General features: G+C 41.9%; 1 protein-coding gene across 4 annotated transcripts; it reads left to right on the top strand.

Annotated features, from left to right (window-relative positions):
• LOC117458232 (putative monooxygenase p33MONOX) lies at nt 1-16,230 on the top strand. 4 transcript variants are annotated; one of them, XM_034098578.2, is made up of 9 exons: nt 1-153; nt 2,326-2,389; nt 2,956-3,131; nt 5,289-5,400; nt 5,777-5,904; nt 6,139-6,242; nt 6,793-7,028; nt 12,851-13,091; nt 14,429-16,230. In XM_034098578.2, the coding sequence occupies exons 2-8, from the start codon at nt 2,365-2,367 to the stop codon at nt 13,060-13,062; spliced, it is 993 nt and encodes a 330-aa protein (XP_033954469.1). In that variant the 5' UTR covers nt 1-153; nt 2,326-2,364; the 3' UTR covers nt 13,063-13,091; nt 14,429-16,230. The 4 variants fall into 4 exon arrangements, with proteins under 4 accessions (XP_033954469.1, XP_033954465.1, XP_033954464.1 ...); XM_034098574.1 differs by lacking the exon at nt 1-153 and having other exon boundaries at nt 12,851-13,077; XM_034098573.1 differs by lacking the exon at nt 1-153 and having other exon boundaries at nt 12,851-13,081.
• The last annotated feature ends 63 nt before the right edge of the window (nt 16,231-16,293 follow it).

The raw sequence follows: 16,293 nt of genomic DNA, 5'->3' as shown, positions 1-16,293 counted from the left end.
CAACCAACGTAATCTAGCGAGGAAGCAGCTTTCTTATTTATCGGAAATAATAATGGCTGCTATCCGACTTCTCTATTGTTTTCAACGCGGTCCAGTCGACATTGCAGGGTCACAGATGCCCCAGTCTTTTCTTTGAAGAATCATTTTCTTCTGGTAAGTGAAAACAAGACACACTACGCTGAGAGCATCCTGTTGTCAACCGGTTTTAGTCCTCAAATGATGGGGCATCTTGTTGTCCTCCATCCAGCTCCGACCGGTTCCGCTATCCGTCGATCCTGCATGCTGCCACCAAACTACACTTGGAAAATACACAATTGAACAATGCATATGCTCTCAGCTGACGTATTTAATTAGTAAACCTTGTATTTAGACATTTTGCTTGTGTGTAGTAGACGTCCTTCAATTCGGCATGAGTTAAAATACACCTAGCAGTACCTGTTAAAGGGAAAATGTGTTTCCTTTCACACCAAACAAGCCTGTTGAATAATCTTGAAAATAAATGTGCTATTATGTGATTCATATTTGCAGAATTCACTGGGATATTATGTTGGTTTTTAAGCCACCAGGCAGTAATATAACCATTTCCCCCGTTCTGAAATACCTTAAAATGCCGTTTTGCAAATAGTGTCCCTTTTTTAAAGTGAGTGAAGGAAGAATGTGTTTTATTTTAATTGTATTCTGTGATACAATGGTACAAAACCATTCATGTCAACATACTTGCTACATTTAAATATACCTGTTTTTAGAAAGGGTCGTTAAAAATGTTTAATTGCAACTATTGACAACCAGCCTTGTCTTCATCATGCAATTCCCAAACAACCTGCTTATGTGTAAACTGCAAGGCCTGCTTTATCATCCCAACACGACCTGATGTCAGCTTTTGTTTTGGAGCTCAGGTGTCAGTGGGGCTCCCTGTTGATGCAGCAGCGGTTACGTAATGCAGAAACCCTGCAGTGAGCTGGTTCTAACAGGATGAGCTCCCTTTCAAGAACAATGCAAGTAATGCAGACTATAAATACAAAAAGATAAATAATGTTGTAAGTGACCAAGTAAATGCTGGACTCTATATACATATAAATAGAATTTGTGTTAAGAATATCACTTTATTTGTATTCATGAAAATCACATAAAACAAAAGCTTGAGTTAAATCCTTTTACTCTACCAGTCGGAAGGTGTTTATCTGGGCTATATCATGCAATTGAAAGTGCAACTTAAGCTCGCTCCATTGCGGAGATATTCCCGCGAGAGTGCGGAAAACTTAAATAAATGTATTTATTTCAAATGTGAAATTGTACCAATATACTCACGGACCACTAGGGGGCGCTCGCGGACCACACTTTGAGAAGCACTGAGGTAGAGTATTTAAATCCTTTACTTAAAGCCGCCTCTGATGCACTCGATGGCTCTATCTCACATCACCTACTGCTTAACAGCCCGCTCACATGCCGTACAACCGCTCTTAAACCCCTGCAATCATTATACAAGCAAACACTTAAAATAGCAGATAAGAAATCAGTTTATTCTCATCATTGCCCAATACTCACAAAATATAACTTGTTGAGCTGGGGAAATGTAATGAGATATGCAAATGCTTGCCTCGTGTACAACATAATACACAGCCTTACCTCACCTCCGCTCAGACATGTTACCATACGCACACCTGTAACTAGGGCAACAAGAGGAGACGGCGTTGTTCCATTAAGGGAGAGTTCATTCAGCCAATCTTCTTTTCTCTTAAAGCTGCAGTGGAACTCAATCCCAGTAAAGATTAGAGAACAAACCGCAGTTTATTTAAATCTAACTTGAAAACATGGTTAGTGGAAAGTCAGCTCTGTCAACACTGACACAATCTGCACTGTGTGTACACATGGGCCTTGACCTGTTGCTATCTGTCTGCTTTGTGAATATCTATTTTAGTTTTTATATTTGCTTTTATCATAATATAAGCATCTATGTTGAATGTTGATTTACTTTTACCTGTTATTTGAAGTGACTTTTTTCTGTCCAGAGACTGCAGATGAACAATAGCCTGTTGGCTAACTGGCGCATTTACAGAAATGTTAATCGATGCGCACGGTCCCTGTCAAATACATAAATATGTCATGGCCAGTTCTATGATCATATTTCCATTGTTGAGGTCTGTATAGTGTGTGTATTCACTCTCTGTCCCACACGGAGCTCCAGCACATGCGTTAATCGCGTTAAAATAATTAGTGGCGTTAAAAATGTTTCGTGTTATTATCGCGTTCACTTGACAGCCCTAATATAAACGTTTATTAATAATAATAATAATAATAGACATATCTCTGTATCTTTTTTTTCAGATCCTCTCCCGGTTGATCTTATTCCTCGTTACTGAAATCATGTCTGGCTCGAGGGACATACCAGGTGAGATTTACTTTGGAAGAACCCGCACAACAGATAACATTTCTCCAGCCCATCAATAAATTACCAATGTTTTTCAAAGCTGGTAATGGATGCAAGTTGCAACTCTTCCTACCGTTTGCACATGTTACCAGTGTTGGGTGTTCATCATGTGCCCTGCTCTCGCTGGTTGAACTTTGCTAACTTAACGTTATCCTTTTACTTTTGGCTATTTAATCTTTAACAACAAAATCAAAGCTTCTTTTTAGATTATGTCATGGAGCAAAACGTGCACGTATCATTCACTTTGTCTTGGCACAGAGTCTATTTCTTTTAATAAACCACAAAAATAACTTTTAGCCAATAAAAGCACGCCATCCCTTCTGCACTTCACTCCCTGTGCTGTGGACATGTTCTCCCACTCACCTAACGGCGTGCAGCTGAAGGGTGCGTTGGCAGTTGATGACTGTCCTCGTTGCAATGCATTGATTTCAGTTGTTTTCTGCCTCGCTCTGCGTCACAGTGACGCACTCGGCAACAGGAAGAGAAGATAAAAGCATTCGTTGACTTGTTGTTGTTTGTGTCCACAGCCATCGAGGGCCCCGGGATGGGCGCTATGAGGCTTCCCATCGGGATGACCCGACGAGCCCTCAGCTACGACGATAACCTGGAGGCCCCCATGTCCACGCCCCCCCACGACATCAGCATCAACAACCTGTGGAGACGACCAATCATACCGGAGAGGAAGTTCTCCCGCCTGGCTGAGGTGAGACACACACACACACACACACACACACAAAACAACATCAGTTGACCAAAGGGCTGTAATGTAAATATAAATATAAAATAACACAATAGGAGTACATTGATAAAACAATAATTAAAAAGCACAATAAACTAGAGACATATAGAAGAAACACATAACAAATATCAAAATGTATGTTAGTATTAAAAGCCAGTGCAAAAGGGTGAGCTTTTAGCTGAGATTTACACACACACACACACCAACACACACACACACACACACCATCACACACACACACACACACACACGCACCTATTTTCTAATGATGCTGTTTTGTTCAGCAAGGAGGTATCGTTTAATACAAAGGTCTTGAACGTTTGGGAAATGCCTACATGTTCTCAGTTATGTTTTCAAGGTTAGGAATGTGCCAGAATAATGAATAAACAATAGTTGAAAAGAAACATTCCTATCTTTGTTTTTTTCCCGGTTCACTTTTATATGCTTGGTTACATTTTCTCTCATTAAATAAAATAACTTCCATATTTGGGATAAATAAAGTATCTATCTTATTCATGGTATTTAATGTCTCTTACTGTGTTGTCTGTATACACTAAAGCAGTGGTTCTCAACTGGTGGGTCGCAGATGTGTGAGCGAAGAAAAAAAGTCAAACTTTTATTTTGAAGGCCCGATGTTCTAACGCTGTGCGTGCAGTAGGCGAAGACTGGAAGTACCGGAGACCATAAACTTTTCTGAAAACTTCTGTCACGTAGTGATCATCTTCCCAATAAACGTCTTTGCTGATGTTTTCTCGAGTCTGAATCAAGATTGTTGCCGGAAGTCCCCACGGAGAATAACTTTGCGGTAAAACTATTCTTTATACATCCATGGGTACAACTTCAGATAAAAAGGAACACGTAATGAAATATGACCCTCGGTTTGATGATTGACAGGTCCCAGAACAATGGGGGCTATCTACCCTTACCCACAATTTAAAGTCTCCTCTCTCTCTCTCTCTCCTCTTTGCTCTTCTCTCTGTGAGGAGCAGCAAGCTGTCAGAACTAAGTGAAAAACAAACAATGGCATAACATATTATTAATATGTCGGGTAGTAATAGATGTATTTATTTTCTTCTCAGAGAGTACCAGAATGCGTAGTTTATATGTTAGTATTTCAAAAAATCTCCTGGAGGAGAATCCAACCAGACCCCCCTTCTGGGTTTTCAGCATGAGTGCCTTTTTATGTGATACAGTTCAGCTTTGATTCCATCATCTCATTGAACTTTAGTTCTGGGATATGCACTGTACTTCACTTTAATTCATATTGTATGCTGAAAAGCGTATATATTTTATTTTATTTGAGAGGTTCAACATTTCATGTCACGATTTATTGACAAAGGAAAAAGTGGGTCCCGAGGCCTGACCAGTTGAGAACCACTGCACTAAAGGCCCGGACACACCAAGCTGACACCAAAGAACACGTCCCGGCGGACCCGACTGTTGTGTCGCCTCACGTCTCTGCGTCTTGGCCATGTGTCGCACTGGAACACACCGCAAAGACTTCAGCCGACGGACAAGTTGCAATAACTCTCCTGACCAGCAGGTGGCGGTAGTGTGTATTCGTCATTCAAAAGAGGCAACAACCGGAAGACAGACTGCGTGATATATACAAACAACAAATAGCGTGCGTTCCATTTTCACTCTCGTCCATCAGACTGTTTCACATAGCGACTTATAATCGAAAACATGTTTAGTGCAGTACTGGAAAATGAAAAATAATAGCCGTCTGTGTGTGCCTTCTTCACTTCCGTTTCGCTTCTCATCCACTGATTCGCTAAGCTGAACAGCCAATCAGAGTGATTTCTTTTGCCGACAGCCTTTTCTGACGGCACGACCGAAAAGACACGACGGGGCGGGACACACAAATCTGAGTAGGGCGACACGACGCTCATCGATGGCCGATATAATATACACCAAAGCTAATTCCTTGTATGTAAAAACTGCTGATTCTGAAGAAAATCTGTATTTGATTTTTTTATTGCATCTTATTAATAATTCAGATGTGATAATAAAGGCTTCAAGAATATGGAATGTTTTGGTTTAGGTACCTCTACCTCTAACTACGGTCTTATAAACTCGGTGTGTATGTTATTATAACAGTGTGTTTGTTTTTCCCTCCAGGAGGATGAGGGTGCTGCAGTGAAACAGTCTTCAGTGGCGTACAGCGCCCCCTCCAGGTCTCCAACTGTAGTGAAAACCAAGGCGTCCTCCATCATGAACTCTCTCATCACCAGTATGTTACCTCTTCCTAATTACCATCATATGATATCTAGATATGTTCTGTGTATTTCCCCCAATGCACCAAGGCTGAACATGGGCCACAGTGCCATGAATAAGTCAAATATAAAACATGAGAAATAAGCTGTAGTTCAGCTCGGAACAAACTAGTTAACCAAGTCGGTAACAAGAGTTCTTCATGAAAAGTGTTATCTTCAAGTTCAAACAAAATTTGACAAGTTTCTTTTGATTTTCAGTAAAGTTGTAATCAAAATGTCATCTTGATTGTAACACTCACTCAGATTCAGGAACCATTTAGAAAGCCACCTTCTGAAGCCACAGCGTTTAAAAGTTTGATATCTAAAGATAGATGTGGTCTGTGTCCCCCTCAGAGCAGACCCAGGAGAGCGTGTACAGGTTTGAGCAGCGGGCCGGGCTCACGGACACTAGCTACACCCCCCACAAAGGCCTCACCGCTGAGGAGACCAGGCACCACCACCGCATGCCTGAATCCCTGCAGGTAACACACACTGAAACACACACACACACCACATATGGACAACGATGGTAGGTTACATGATGATGAATACCATGCAAAAGTAGAACTGTGTCGACCGGTAGAGTTTCTGTATTATTGTTTAAAAAAGGTAGCTTTCCTCACATGACCTTGCCATAACACAACCTCTTGTATCCAGCTGCATCGCAAGGTAATTACATTTGAACTTGTCTGAAGCTTGTTGTTGTTGTTGTTTAGAAGCTGCAGATCCAGAGCATGGAGGCCAGAGAGGAGCGTCAGAGCGCCTCGGCTCAGTCCACTCCATCCAACACACCACAAACATCTCCAAAACAACAACGCAGGTACAAACATAACTTTCCCATAATATGATTATTATTTCTTTGAATTTAAATTTAATTTCCACTTTAGATTATTATTAATATTATTATTTTTATTATTATTACAATATATATATATATTTTGTATTATTCTTTTTTTGTATATATAATTATTTATTTATTTATTTATTTTCTCGCCTTTTTCCTCACATTAAAAAAAATGTGTTTGGCTTGAAAGTGGCATACTACACGGCATGTTCTTTTTGTATTCATGCTGAATAATATTCATAAGGAATATTACACTACTACCTAACAAGCATTTTGTGTGTGTGTGTGTGTGTGTGTGTGTGTGTGTGTGTGTGTGTGTGTGTGTGTGTGTGTGTGTGTGTGTGTGTGTGTGTGTGTGTGTGTGTGTGTGTGTGTGTGTGTGTGTGTGTGTGTGTGTGTGTGTGTGTGTGTGTAGTGTGTGTGTGTGGTGTGTGGTGTGTGTGTGTGTGTGTGTGTGTGTGTGTGTGTGTGTGTGTGTGTGTGTGTGTGTGTGTGTGTGTGTGTGTGTGTGTGTGTGTGTGTGTAGGGGCTGGTTCGGCAGTACCAGTTCAGATGTAAGCTCCTCCAACAGCAGTGTGGACCTCGTAGATTCGGGGGTGGGAGGAGGAGGAGGAGGAGGAGGAGGAGGAGGAGGAGGAGCAGCAGCAGCAGCAGCAGCAGCAGCAGCAGGGGGAGGAGCAGGAGCGGTTGAACGTTGGGGCGTGTTTGGCCCGCGGCCGATGGTCCAGAAGTCCACACCTGACCCGGCATCAGACCCTGCAGGTAAACAGCACCTCACTCTGTATTCACGATGTATTGGTTCTTATCCAAATTCCCATGGCATCTTTCTTTGTACTAAACTAACAAACCTTCTAATATACACTTTGTTTGTTCAGACGTGTTTGTTATGGTGTGGGATTTGGTTACCGGGTGAACACATGGACCTTTTGGACTGATTGCAAACACTCACCAAAATGAAAAGCCTTCCCTCGTTGGCTTTTGCTAACCCGACGGTCATTGCATCACCGAGATGTGAAAGGCCGATCAGATGAGTGGAGCTTTAGAGCACAGGCGGCTGCTGAGACTCAACATTACATTTTCCCACGAGGGACGATTCAGTCGATTTGGAAACTATCAAAATATTTGTTCCACGATGACATTAGGTAGGTAACCTAAGGAAAGTAATAGATATTTGTCTGGAGTGGACATTTGCTCAGATTATAGAAAATGGAAATCTGTAACTTCAGAAATTGTTTCTTTATGAAAAAATATTCTAGTATTTTAACAACTGTTTGATATCATTCCAAAAATGGTAAGAAAATAACTGTGCAGTTTTTTTCTGCCAACTTAATCAAAATGGATATATATTTAGATTTGAGGTAAATACAGGGTTCCTACGGGTGCTTGAAATCCTTGAAAATGCTTGAAATTTGACGTGGTGTTTTCAAGGTTGGGAAAGTGCTTGAAATTGAGATAAAGTGCTTGAAAATGTAAATGCTTTACTTTTACAATAAATTGATGTCTGACTGAATAGTTCGCTTTTTAGATTAAAAGAAAATAATTGCTTCGCTTCTACATGAAACAGCTGTGCGCGCGACCTGCAGGTGTTTGTGTTACGTGTGACCTGGGCATTCTGATGAGAGATAGATGACTGTGTGCCAGGACAGGAGGTTGCAGTTTCAACGAGCGTTAGCTAGCAGCAGACAAATACAAGCCATGGCTAAGACGAGGGTCAAGCCCACGAGTAGCCTCCTGCAAAGTTTGCAACATAACGATGGGAGAGTCTGCGCTGACGAGCCACATGAAAGGTACGCCGGAGTAGAGCATTTTAGATTAGGCTAACGTTGCATGTCAGGTTTGTTTAAGCTAACGTTAGCGAGCTGAATAGCGAACTCCATGAGGGATAATAATAATTGCAGGGGACAATCATTTCAGAGGAGCGTTACAGTCGCCATCGTGTGGTGTTCAGAGGATGAAGCTCTCACGGCATTTTGTGTTATAGTCACGGAATATAATCTATTGATTCGACACAGAGCGATTTTGAAAGCGATGTATTTCTACTGGTAGTATGTTTCGTGCCTAAACCAAATGTGACTTGCTCTATCGAAATCAGTCACATTGACCCGAAGACACGTTTTCGTTTGTATTACTGGTCTGGGGGAAGCTCGCGAGTGTGTGTGTGTGTGTGTGTGTGTGTGTGTGTGTGTGTGTGGTGTGTGTGTGTGTGTGTGTGTGTGTGTGTGTGTGTGTGTGTGTGTGTGTGTGTGTGTGTGTGTGTGTGTGTGTGTGTGTATTTTTGCGTTTGTGTACCGGGGAAACACTCACAGGAAACACCGGCTGCTGTTATGCCTGCTGTGACGTTAAATTAGTCCGTTCTCCGCTTGTAATTATGCCGAAGATTCAAAGTTGTATTTATCATCTGAATTTGCCGAAACAAGTTTAATATTCTGAAAGCCAAGACTTTGTTTATTTGAAAACATGAAAACAAACTGTCTTTTATGTAAAATTGAAGTATTATACAACTAAAACTACATTTTGCTTTAATCCCATGTAATTGTAGAATGAACACAGTCTTCCTTTGGAGATGTCTAAGTCAGGAGTCTTGAGTAGAATTACCTAAAATCATTGTTCTACACATTTGTAAATATTATTTTCCACTTGTTACCATCGTGAGTCTATTTTTATGCAGCTCTGCGTGATTTTGTGGCTACAATTCAGACTAATACACAACCAGAGGTGGAGAAGTACTCAGATGTTGTACTTGAGTAAAAGTAGAAGTACTCAGATATTGTTTGAGTAAAAGTAGAAGTACTCAGATCTTGTACTTGAGTAAAAGTAGAAGTACTCAGATATTGTTTGAGTAAAAGTAGAAGTACTCAGATCTTGTAGTGAAATTATAAGTACTCAGATCTTGTACTTGAGTAAAAGTAGAAGTACTCAGATTGTGTACTTGAGTAAAAGTAGAAGTACTCAGATCTTGTACTTGAGTAAAAGTAGAAGTACTCAGATCTTGTACTTAGTAAAAGTAGAAGTACTCAGGTCTTGTACTTGAGTAAAAGTAGAAGTACTCAGGTCTTGTACTTGAGTAAAAGTAGAAGTACTCAGATCTTGTACTTAGTAAAAGTAGAAGTACTCAGATCTTGTACTTGAGTAAAAGTAGAAGTACCAGAGTGTAGGAATACTCTGTTACAGTAAAAGTCCTCATTCAAAATGTTCCTCAAGTGAAAGTAGAAAAGTATTCTCATCTAAATATAGTGAAAGTAGCGACAGTAAAAGTAGTCGTGCAGATTGGTCCATTTCAGAATAATATATATGTTTTATAATGATTGATCATGAAAGTGTTCTCAGAGCTGGTGAAGGTGCAGCTAGTCTGAAGTACTTTGTAGACTGCAGGGTAGCTGGTGAGGGTGCAGCTAGTCTGAAGTACTTTGTAGACTGCAGGGTAGCTGGTGAAGGTGCAGCTAGTCTGAAGTACTTTGTAGACTGCAGGGTAGCTGGTGAAGGTGCAGCTAGTCTGAAGTACTTTGTAGACTGCAGGGTAGCTGGTGGAGGTGCAGCTAGTCTGAAGTACTTTGTAGACTGCAGGGTAGCTGGTGGATTTACTCCAGGTGGAACTAAAGTCTGATTCAACACTTGGTTAGATTTCACATCATTCATCCACATCTGTGAAATAACTAAAGGGATTAAATACATGTAGTGGAGGAAAGTACACCATGTACCTCTGAACTGTAGTGGAGTAGAAGTACACCATGTACCTCTGAACTGTAGAGGAGTAGAAGTACTTCTGAACTGTAGAGAAGTAGAAGTAGAAGTACACCATCTACCTCTGAACTGTATTGGAGTAGAAGCACACCATGTACCTCTGAACTGTAGTGGAGTAGAAGTATACCTTGTACCTCTGAACTGTAGAGAAGTAGAAGTACACCATGTACCTCTGAACTGTAGTGGAGTAGAAGTACACCATGTACCTCTGAACTGTAGTGGAGTAGAAGTACACCATGTACCTCTGAACTGTAGTGGAGTAGAAGTACACCATGTACCTCTGAACTGTAGTGGAGTAGAAGTACACCATGTACCTCTGAACTGCAGTGGAGTAGAAGTACACCATGTACCTCTGACTTGCGTTCACTACCAACAATTAATCAATAATGTATTAAAGTTATTTGGCTGATTGTTGTATATCGGCTCAGCCAGGTATTATGGGAGGCCTAGTCTACGTACAGATCACTCATTTTGAAATAGTTTTCTTTTCTTTAATTTTTCATCCTCGTGTAGAATGCTATCACGAAACACACATTTGGTTGTTTATACTTTATAGCATAAAGAACATCTGATTTAATGTGAGGTAGGGAAATAATCCTTTGAGTATGTGTATATAAATATGTAATTTACAACAGCCGTAAGATGCTGGAAAAGCTGGAAAATGCACCTTGAAAAGTGCTTGAATTGGACTTTGGAAAAGGTGTAAGAACCCTGTAAATATAGTGGCTGATGCAGTAAAGAGACAGACTAACTTCTGTTGAGAGCCAGTGTTCAAATCACTGGATCCTGTTGCAGTTCCTTAAAGCAGTGGTTCCCAACCTGGGGGGCGCACCCCTCTTGGGGGGGCGCCAAAGATCGCAGGGGGGGGCGCCAGGCCTCAGATGATTTGAGGCCAAATATCATATTTAGACTTTTTTTTTATTTATTCTTTAACATATAATTGTAAGGCAATACATGATTGTCACTAAAAGCCTTGTCTCTACATTACAATAAAAATAAATAAATAATTGATTCATTAATTTGAATAAAAATTCAAGTTAGTAGCTAAAGGCATAAAAAGACAGAAATGTATAATTCTTTCTTTGATATAAATGTTTCTTCTGCCCGTAAAGTGTCCAAACCGGGCTTTTCTGGATAAGCGCATCTTAAAACACAGTCATTGTCCATGCCGGTTTCAGTTGGATTATTTGTCAGTTGCTCCGATCAGATCGGTCTCCTCCATTTTGTAGATTATTTACGACTTTTGAATCCACATAAACACATCGGCAAAATCCGGCTTACTTTGAGCGTGTGTTTTAAACAGTTTAATCCCTTTGTGAATTGTTTCCACTTCCGCGCCGTGCTTTAATTTCTTCATTCAGCGGGAATCCAATAGTCCAATAATAATAATAATAATAATAATAATCCAATAACCATCAAAGTCGCTCCATAGTGCTCCTTGATTACGCTTTCATCCTCCTTTAACAACACACTTCACATCCATCCAGTTTGTGACAGTAGTTGTAGCATTTTTGAGACTTTGAAACTTTAATTACCGCTGTTGCGCCCCCCCTTTGTGTGTGTGTGTGTGGGGGGGGGGGGGAAACTTCCAACAGGAGTCATTTGGGGGGGCTCTTGGGAAAAAAGGTTGGGAACCCCTGCCTTAAAGGACCCCCCTATTATACTGTGTTTCATCAATATATCACAGCTCTCAGATATATACAGAGCCTGTCTCTGATTGGCTGAAACACCAAACAGATCATTGCAGCATTACCCATAATCCCCTCTGTTTCAGCCCTGTTTCCAAAGTGTCTGTTACTTTAGATGAAAACAAGGAGCCCCTCCCCACGCCCCTCTGAGAGACATCTGGTTACAAAGAACTCAATGGAGCTCTAGAGGAGATTCAGGTGATAAGGGGGGGGGGGGGGGTTACCTTGGTGCTGATTGGCTAATGGCTACACAAGACAACACATCGTTATGACATCATAAAGTGGCCAAAATCTGATCGGCTCATTTTTAGACAGGTTTTTATAGAAATGGATCAAAAAGAGAGAAAATCTTTGTTCCTGAAACTTTCAGAGTCTCTTTCCACAGAGGGGACACATGTTGATGTAGAAGAGACATGAAGAAGAGGGGACACATGTTGATGTAGAGAAGACATGAAGAAGAGGGGACACATGTTGATGTAGAGAAGACATGAAGAAGAGGGGACACATGTTGATGTAGAAGAGACGTGAAGAAGAGGGGACACATGTTGATGTAGAAGAGACGTGAAGAAGAGGGGACACATGTTGATGTAGAAGAGACGTGGAGAAGAGGGGACACATGTTGATGTAGAAGAGACGTGAAGAAGAGGGGACACATGTTGATGTAGAAGAGACGTGAAGAAGAGGGGACACATGTTGATGTAGAAGAGACATGAAGAAGAGGGGACACATGTTGATGTAGAAGAGACATGAAGAAGAGGGGACACATGTTGATGTAGAAGAGACGTGAAGAAGAGGGGACACATGTTGATGTAGAAGAGACGTGGAGAAGAGGGGACACATGTTGATGTAGAAGAGACGTGAAGAAGAGGGGACACATGTTGATGTAGAAGAGACGTGAAGAAGAGGGGACACATGTTGATGTAGAAGAGACATGAAGAAGAGGGGACACATGTTGATGTAGAAGAGACGTGAAGAAGAGGGGACACATGTTGATGTAGAAGAGACGTGAAGAAGAGGGGACACATGTTGATGTAGAAGAGACGTGAAGAAGAGGGGACACATGTTGATGTAGAAGAGACGTGAAGAAGAGGGGACACATGTTGATGTAGAAGAGACATGGAGCAAAATAAGATGAATCATTGTATCTGTTCTCAGCTGGCTTTGCGCTGCAGGCGTATCGCGGCGCCCAGAAGCCGAGCCCCATGGAGGTGATGAAGTCTCAGGCCTCTCGGCTCGCTGACGCCCCCCCCCCGGCCATGGCCCCTCCCAAGATGGAGATCCCCACGGTGGAGGGCCGCCGGCAGGGGCCACAACCCCACAAGCTCAAACCCCGAGACATGAACATCCTGATGCCGTCCGGCTTCTGAGAGGCCGCTACACAGGCAGGTCTGATGAGGTGAAAGCTTCTCTGTGTTGTTGTTGTTGTTGTTGTTGTGTGTTTGGGAAGAAATTTGCGGGTCTAACTTCTGTCTAGTTTCTGAACAGATATGAGGAGCTGTGAGCTCTGAGCGCTAACAGCTAACGGCTGACGTTGGTTTTGTGTTTCGCATTGAAGATGACATCACGGCTCCGCCTACACTGCGTTACTATAGTTACTGCCCCAGTTCCTAAACTGTAATGGAAACGCAGCAGAAAGTGAGCCTGGCCTAACGAGGCCTAGCCCTACCGTACTAAGCCGAGCGAGGCCCTGCAGTGGAAAAGCGCCATTACTTAGCTTTGCAGGAAAGTCGCGATAGAGAGATGCAGGAATGAGAACACAAAGCGCTGCAAGTCCGTCCACTTTTTAATGGGTTTTTTGGCTAAAATAAGATCTGTGATTCCCCCAGTTTAAGAAATTGCCACGTTTTGTTGTGTCCAAAATATTTCAGATTTTTAAGCTTGTTAAAATGTTGTTGCCCACAAGAGGCTTAATATGACTACAACGGTCGCTACTCGCACATTGTAAACTATTTTAACCTGCTACCTGAAATGCTTCTTTTTTTATGTTTATGGCAAGTTATTCCTTTTAAGCTTTAATAATCAAAAGAGTTGACTACATTTTTAAAGAAACGTTTAGGTATCATTGACTCTTGTTTGCCACGCAGCTTATTTCTTTTATTGTCTTCCAAAAATTGAATGGAAAATCGCAGCAGATTTGTCGAAATACAAAAATGTTTTCCCTTCAGAACGGTATTATCAGAATCCAATTTGCATGCAAGAAACGTGTTAAAACCTGCAGCCCTTAAAGCCATTTCATGGGTTTCTAACTGCATTTCCAACATTTAGATCACCATTGTACTGTCATCATAATTATTATTATTATTATGAATTATTGCCAATAACTCCGGCAGTGGCTCAGTCAGTAGGGGCTTGGACTGGGAGCCGTAGGGTCGCCGGTTCAAGTCCCCGACCAGACCTAAAATATGGCGAGTGGACTGCTACTTGGAGAGGTCCCAGTTCACCTCCTGCCCTGCCGTGGTGCCCTTGAGCAAGGCACCGGACACCCCCCCCCACTCCCATTGCTCCCCGGGCGCTGCCCACTGCTCCTAGTACTAGACTCCTGGTACTAGGGTGGGTTAAAAGCAGAGAACACATGTCGCTGTGTGCTCTGCATGAGAGACCATCCCTCCCATTCTATTCTATCTATCATTGAAAAATAATTTGATAAAACATTCCTTTACAATTTCCAATCTGCGCTGCTTTGAGGTGTACACTGTGTTGCTTATCGCTTTCCCTTCTAATCTGTACATCTAGCTGCAGCATGCTGGCATCAACCAACTCCACATGGACGGGTCATGGGAACGTCGTCCGGCTGAAGGTGAAGAAGATGGTGGAGGGTCCCCTCCCTGTAAATGCACTTTATCCTAACGATTGCCCCGCCTCCCAAACCCTCACGTCACGCAGCCCTCCAGGATGCAAATGACGGCAACGAAACTTCTTCTGCGTTCATAGTCTTAACATCATTACAAGTCAAATGTATTTGTCTTCTTAAAGGGACATTTCACTTAGCAGAGTGGCAACACAAACTCCAAAAGGATTCCTTAAGTGTAGTCGAATCAAACCAACTGAACAAAAATGGAAAATGTTCTCCTGCTCACTGAAACGTTCCTCGTCTTTTTTAGAGATGTTTTTATTTATGGATATTTTATATGCTACCATAGCAACAGATTTTGTTCCCTAGGGATCAGAAGGATCAAATAACGTGTGTGAAAATCAGAGCTACGTGTCGACGGGGCTCACACACCGACACGCTGCAGCGTTCAGGGGTTTTGGATTGAATCAAAATGGAATCTGAGGGTTAATATTCTCCCAGTCGTCGGGGTGCGAGCTCCAGGTTACATGAAGAGTTGTGGTGCTTACCAGATTCCGTTTGTGTGTATGTTGACTGAAGACTAGGATCCTGCAGAAACCTCGTGTCTCTGACCGAGTGAAGGAGCCTTTTGCTTTTGGCATTTCAGTCGAGAAACTACTGGCAAAACGTGATCTTTCTTGCGTTGGACAATTCGGAGATCTTGAGCTATCTTGCTTCCAAAACATAACTTCTTTTAGACCTCAAGAAAACCCAAAATGTTGTATTTTTTATAACATTTTGTAGTTTATAAACATACAAAATATAACTATAATACAAAAAAAAAATCTTAGTGTATGTAATCAACTGGAAGTTTCATGGTGAAATGCATTTATAAAAATAGTTGGACATTTCCCCCTGTAGTGTCTCCTATTAAAGACCAATGCAGTGCTAGAAAGCCTAGCTACGGTGCTAGAAGGCCTAGCTACAGTGCTAGAAAGCCTAGCTACGGTGCTAGAAAGCCTAGCTACGGTGCTAGAAGACCTAGCTACGGTGCTAGAAAAGCCTAGCTACGGTGCTAGAAGGCCTAGCTACAGTGCTAGAAGACCTAGCTACAGTGCTAGAAGGCCTAGCTACAGTGCTAGAAGACCTAGCTACAGTGCTAGAAGGCCTAGCTACAGTGCTAGAAGACCTAGCTACAGTGCTAGAAGACCTAGCTACAGTGCTAGAAGGCCTAGCTACAGTGCTAGAAGGCCTAGCTACAGTGCTAGAAGGCCTAGCTACGCTGCTAGCTCACTGCTAACCAACAGCTGTGTACACAGGGTTTCTGCAGGACGGTGTGTCTGATGCCTCGTAGAGCAGAACAAGCACTATCAAATATATCTGTCAAATGAAATGTAGCACTTGGCTGATTATTATTATTTCACTTTAATTGTCAAGTGATTGAAGTCTGTTGCGTAATGTGACACAGCAGTGGAAGTGAAGTGTCCTCTCCTGTGGTGTCAGTCGGGTGTTCGGATACAAAAGATAACTCTCTAAATATGAAATGACTGTTAATGTTAACGTGTGTTTGTGCTGTTTGTCCCTTTACATTTCTCCCCGACCGAAGTCTCACTGTCGTGTGACTGTCGTGACTGAATTATCTGTTCAACATTTTCCAGTTGATGGGAAAGAGAAATGTTCCTTATTTGAGCAGAATGTACACTTTTTGTTTCTTTGCCAAAAACGTTGATTTAAGAATAAATCTTACATTCTCGTTGGAAAAGAAGTCGGTGCATCAGAAAGTTTTTTTGTATTTCATATGGTTACTCTTTTCTTGACGGTTAAAAGT

The sequence above is a fragment of the Pseudochaenichthys georgianus genome, chromosome 14, assembly GCF_902827115.2.
Source record: "Pseudochaenichthys georgianus chromosome 14, fPseGeo1.2, whole genome shotgun sequence".
NCBI classification, from domain to species: domain Eukaryota; kingdom Metazoa; phylum Chordata; class Actinopteri; order Perciformes; family Channichthyidae; genus Pseudochaenichthys; species Pseudochaenichthys georgianus.
The sequence above is the reverse complement of the archived record's forward strand: the minus strand, read 5'-3'. Positions and strand labels throughout refer to the sequence as shown.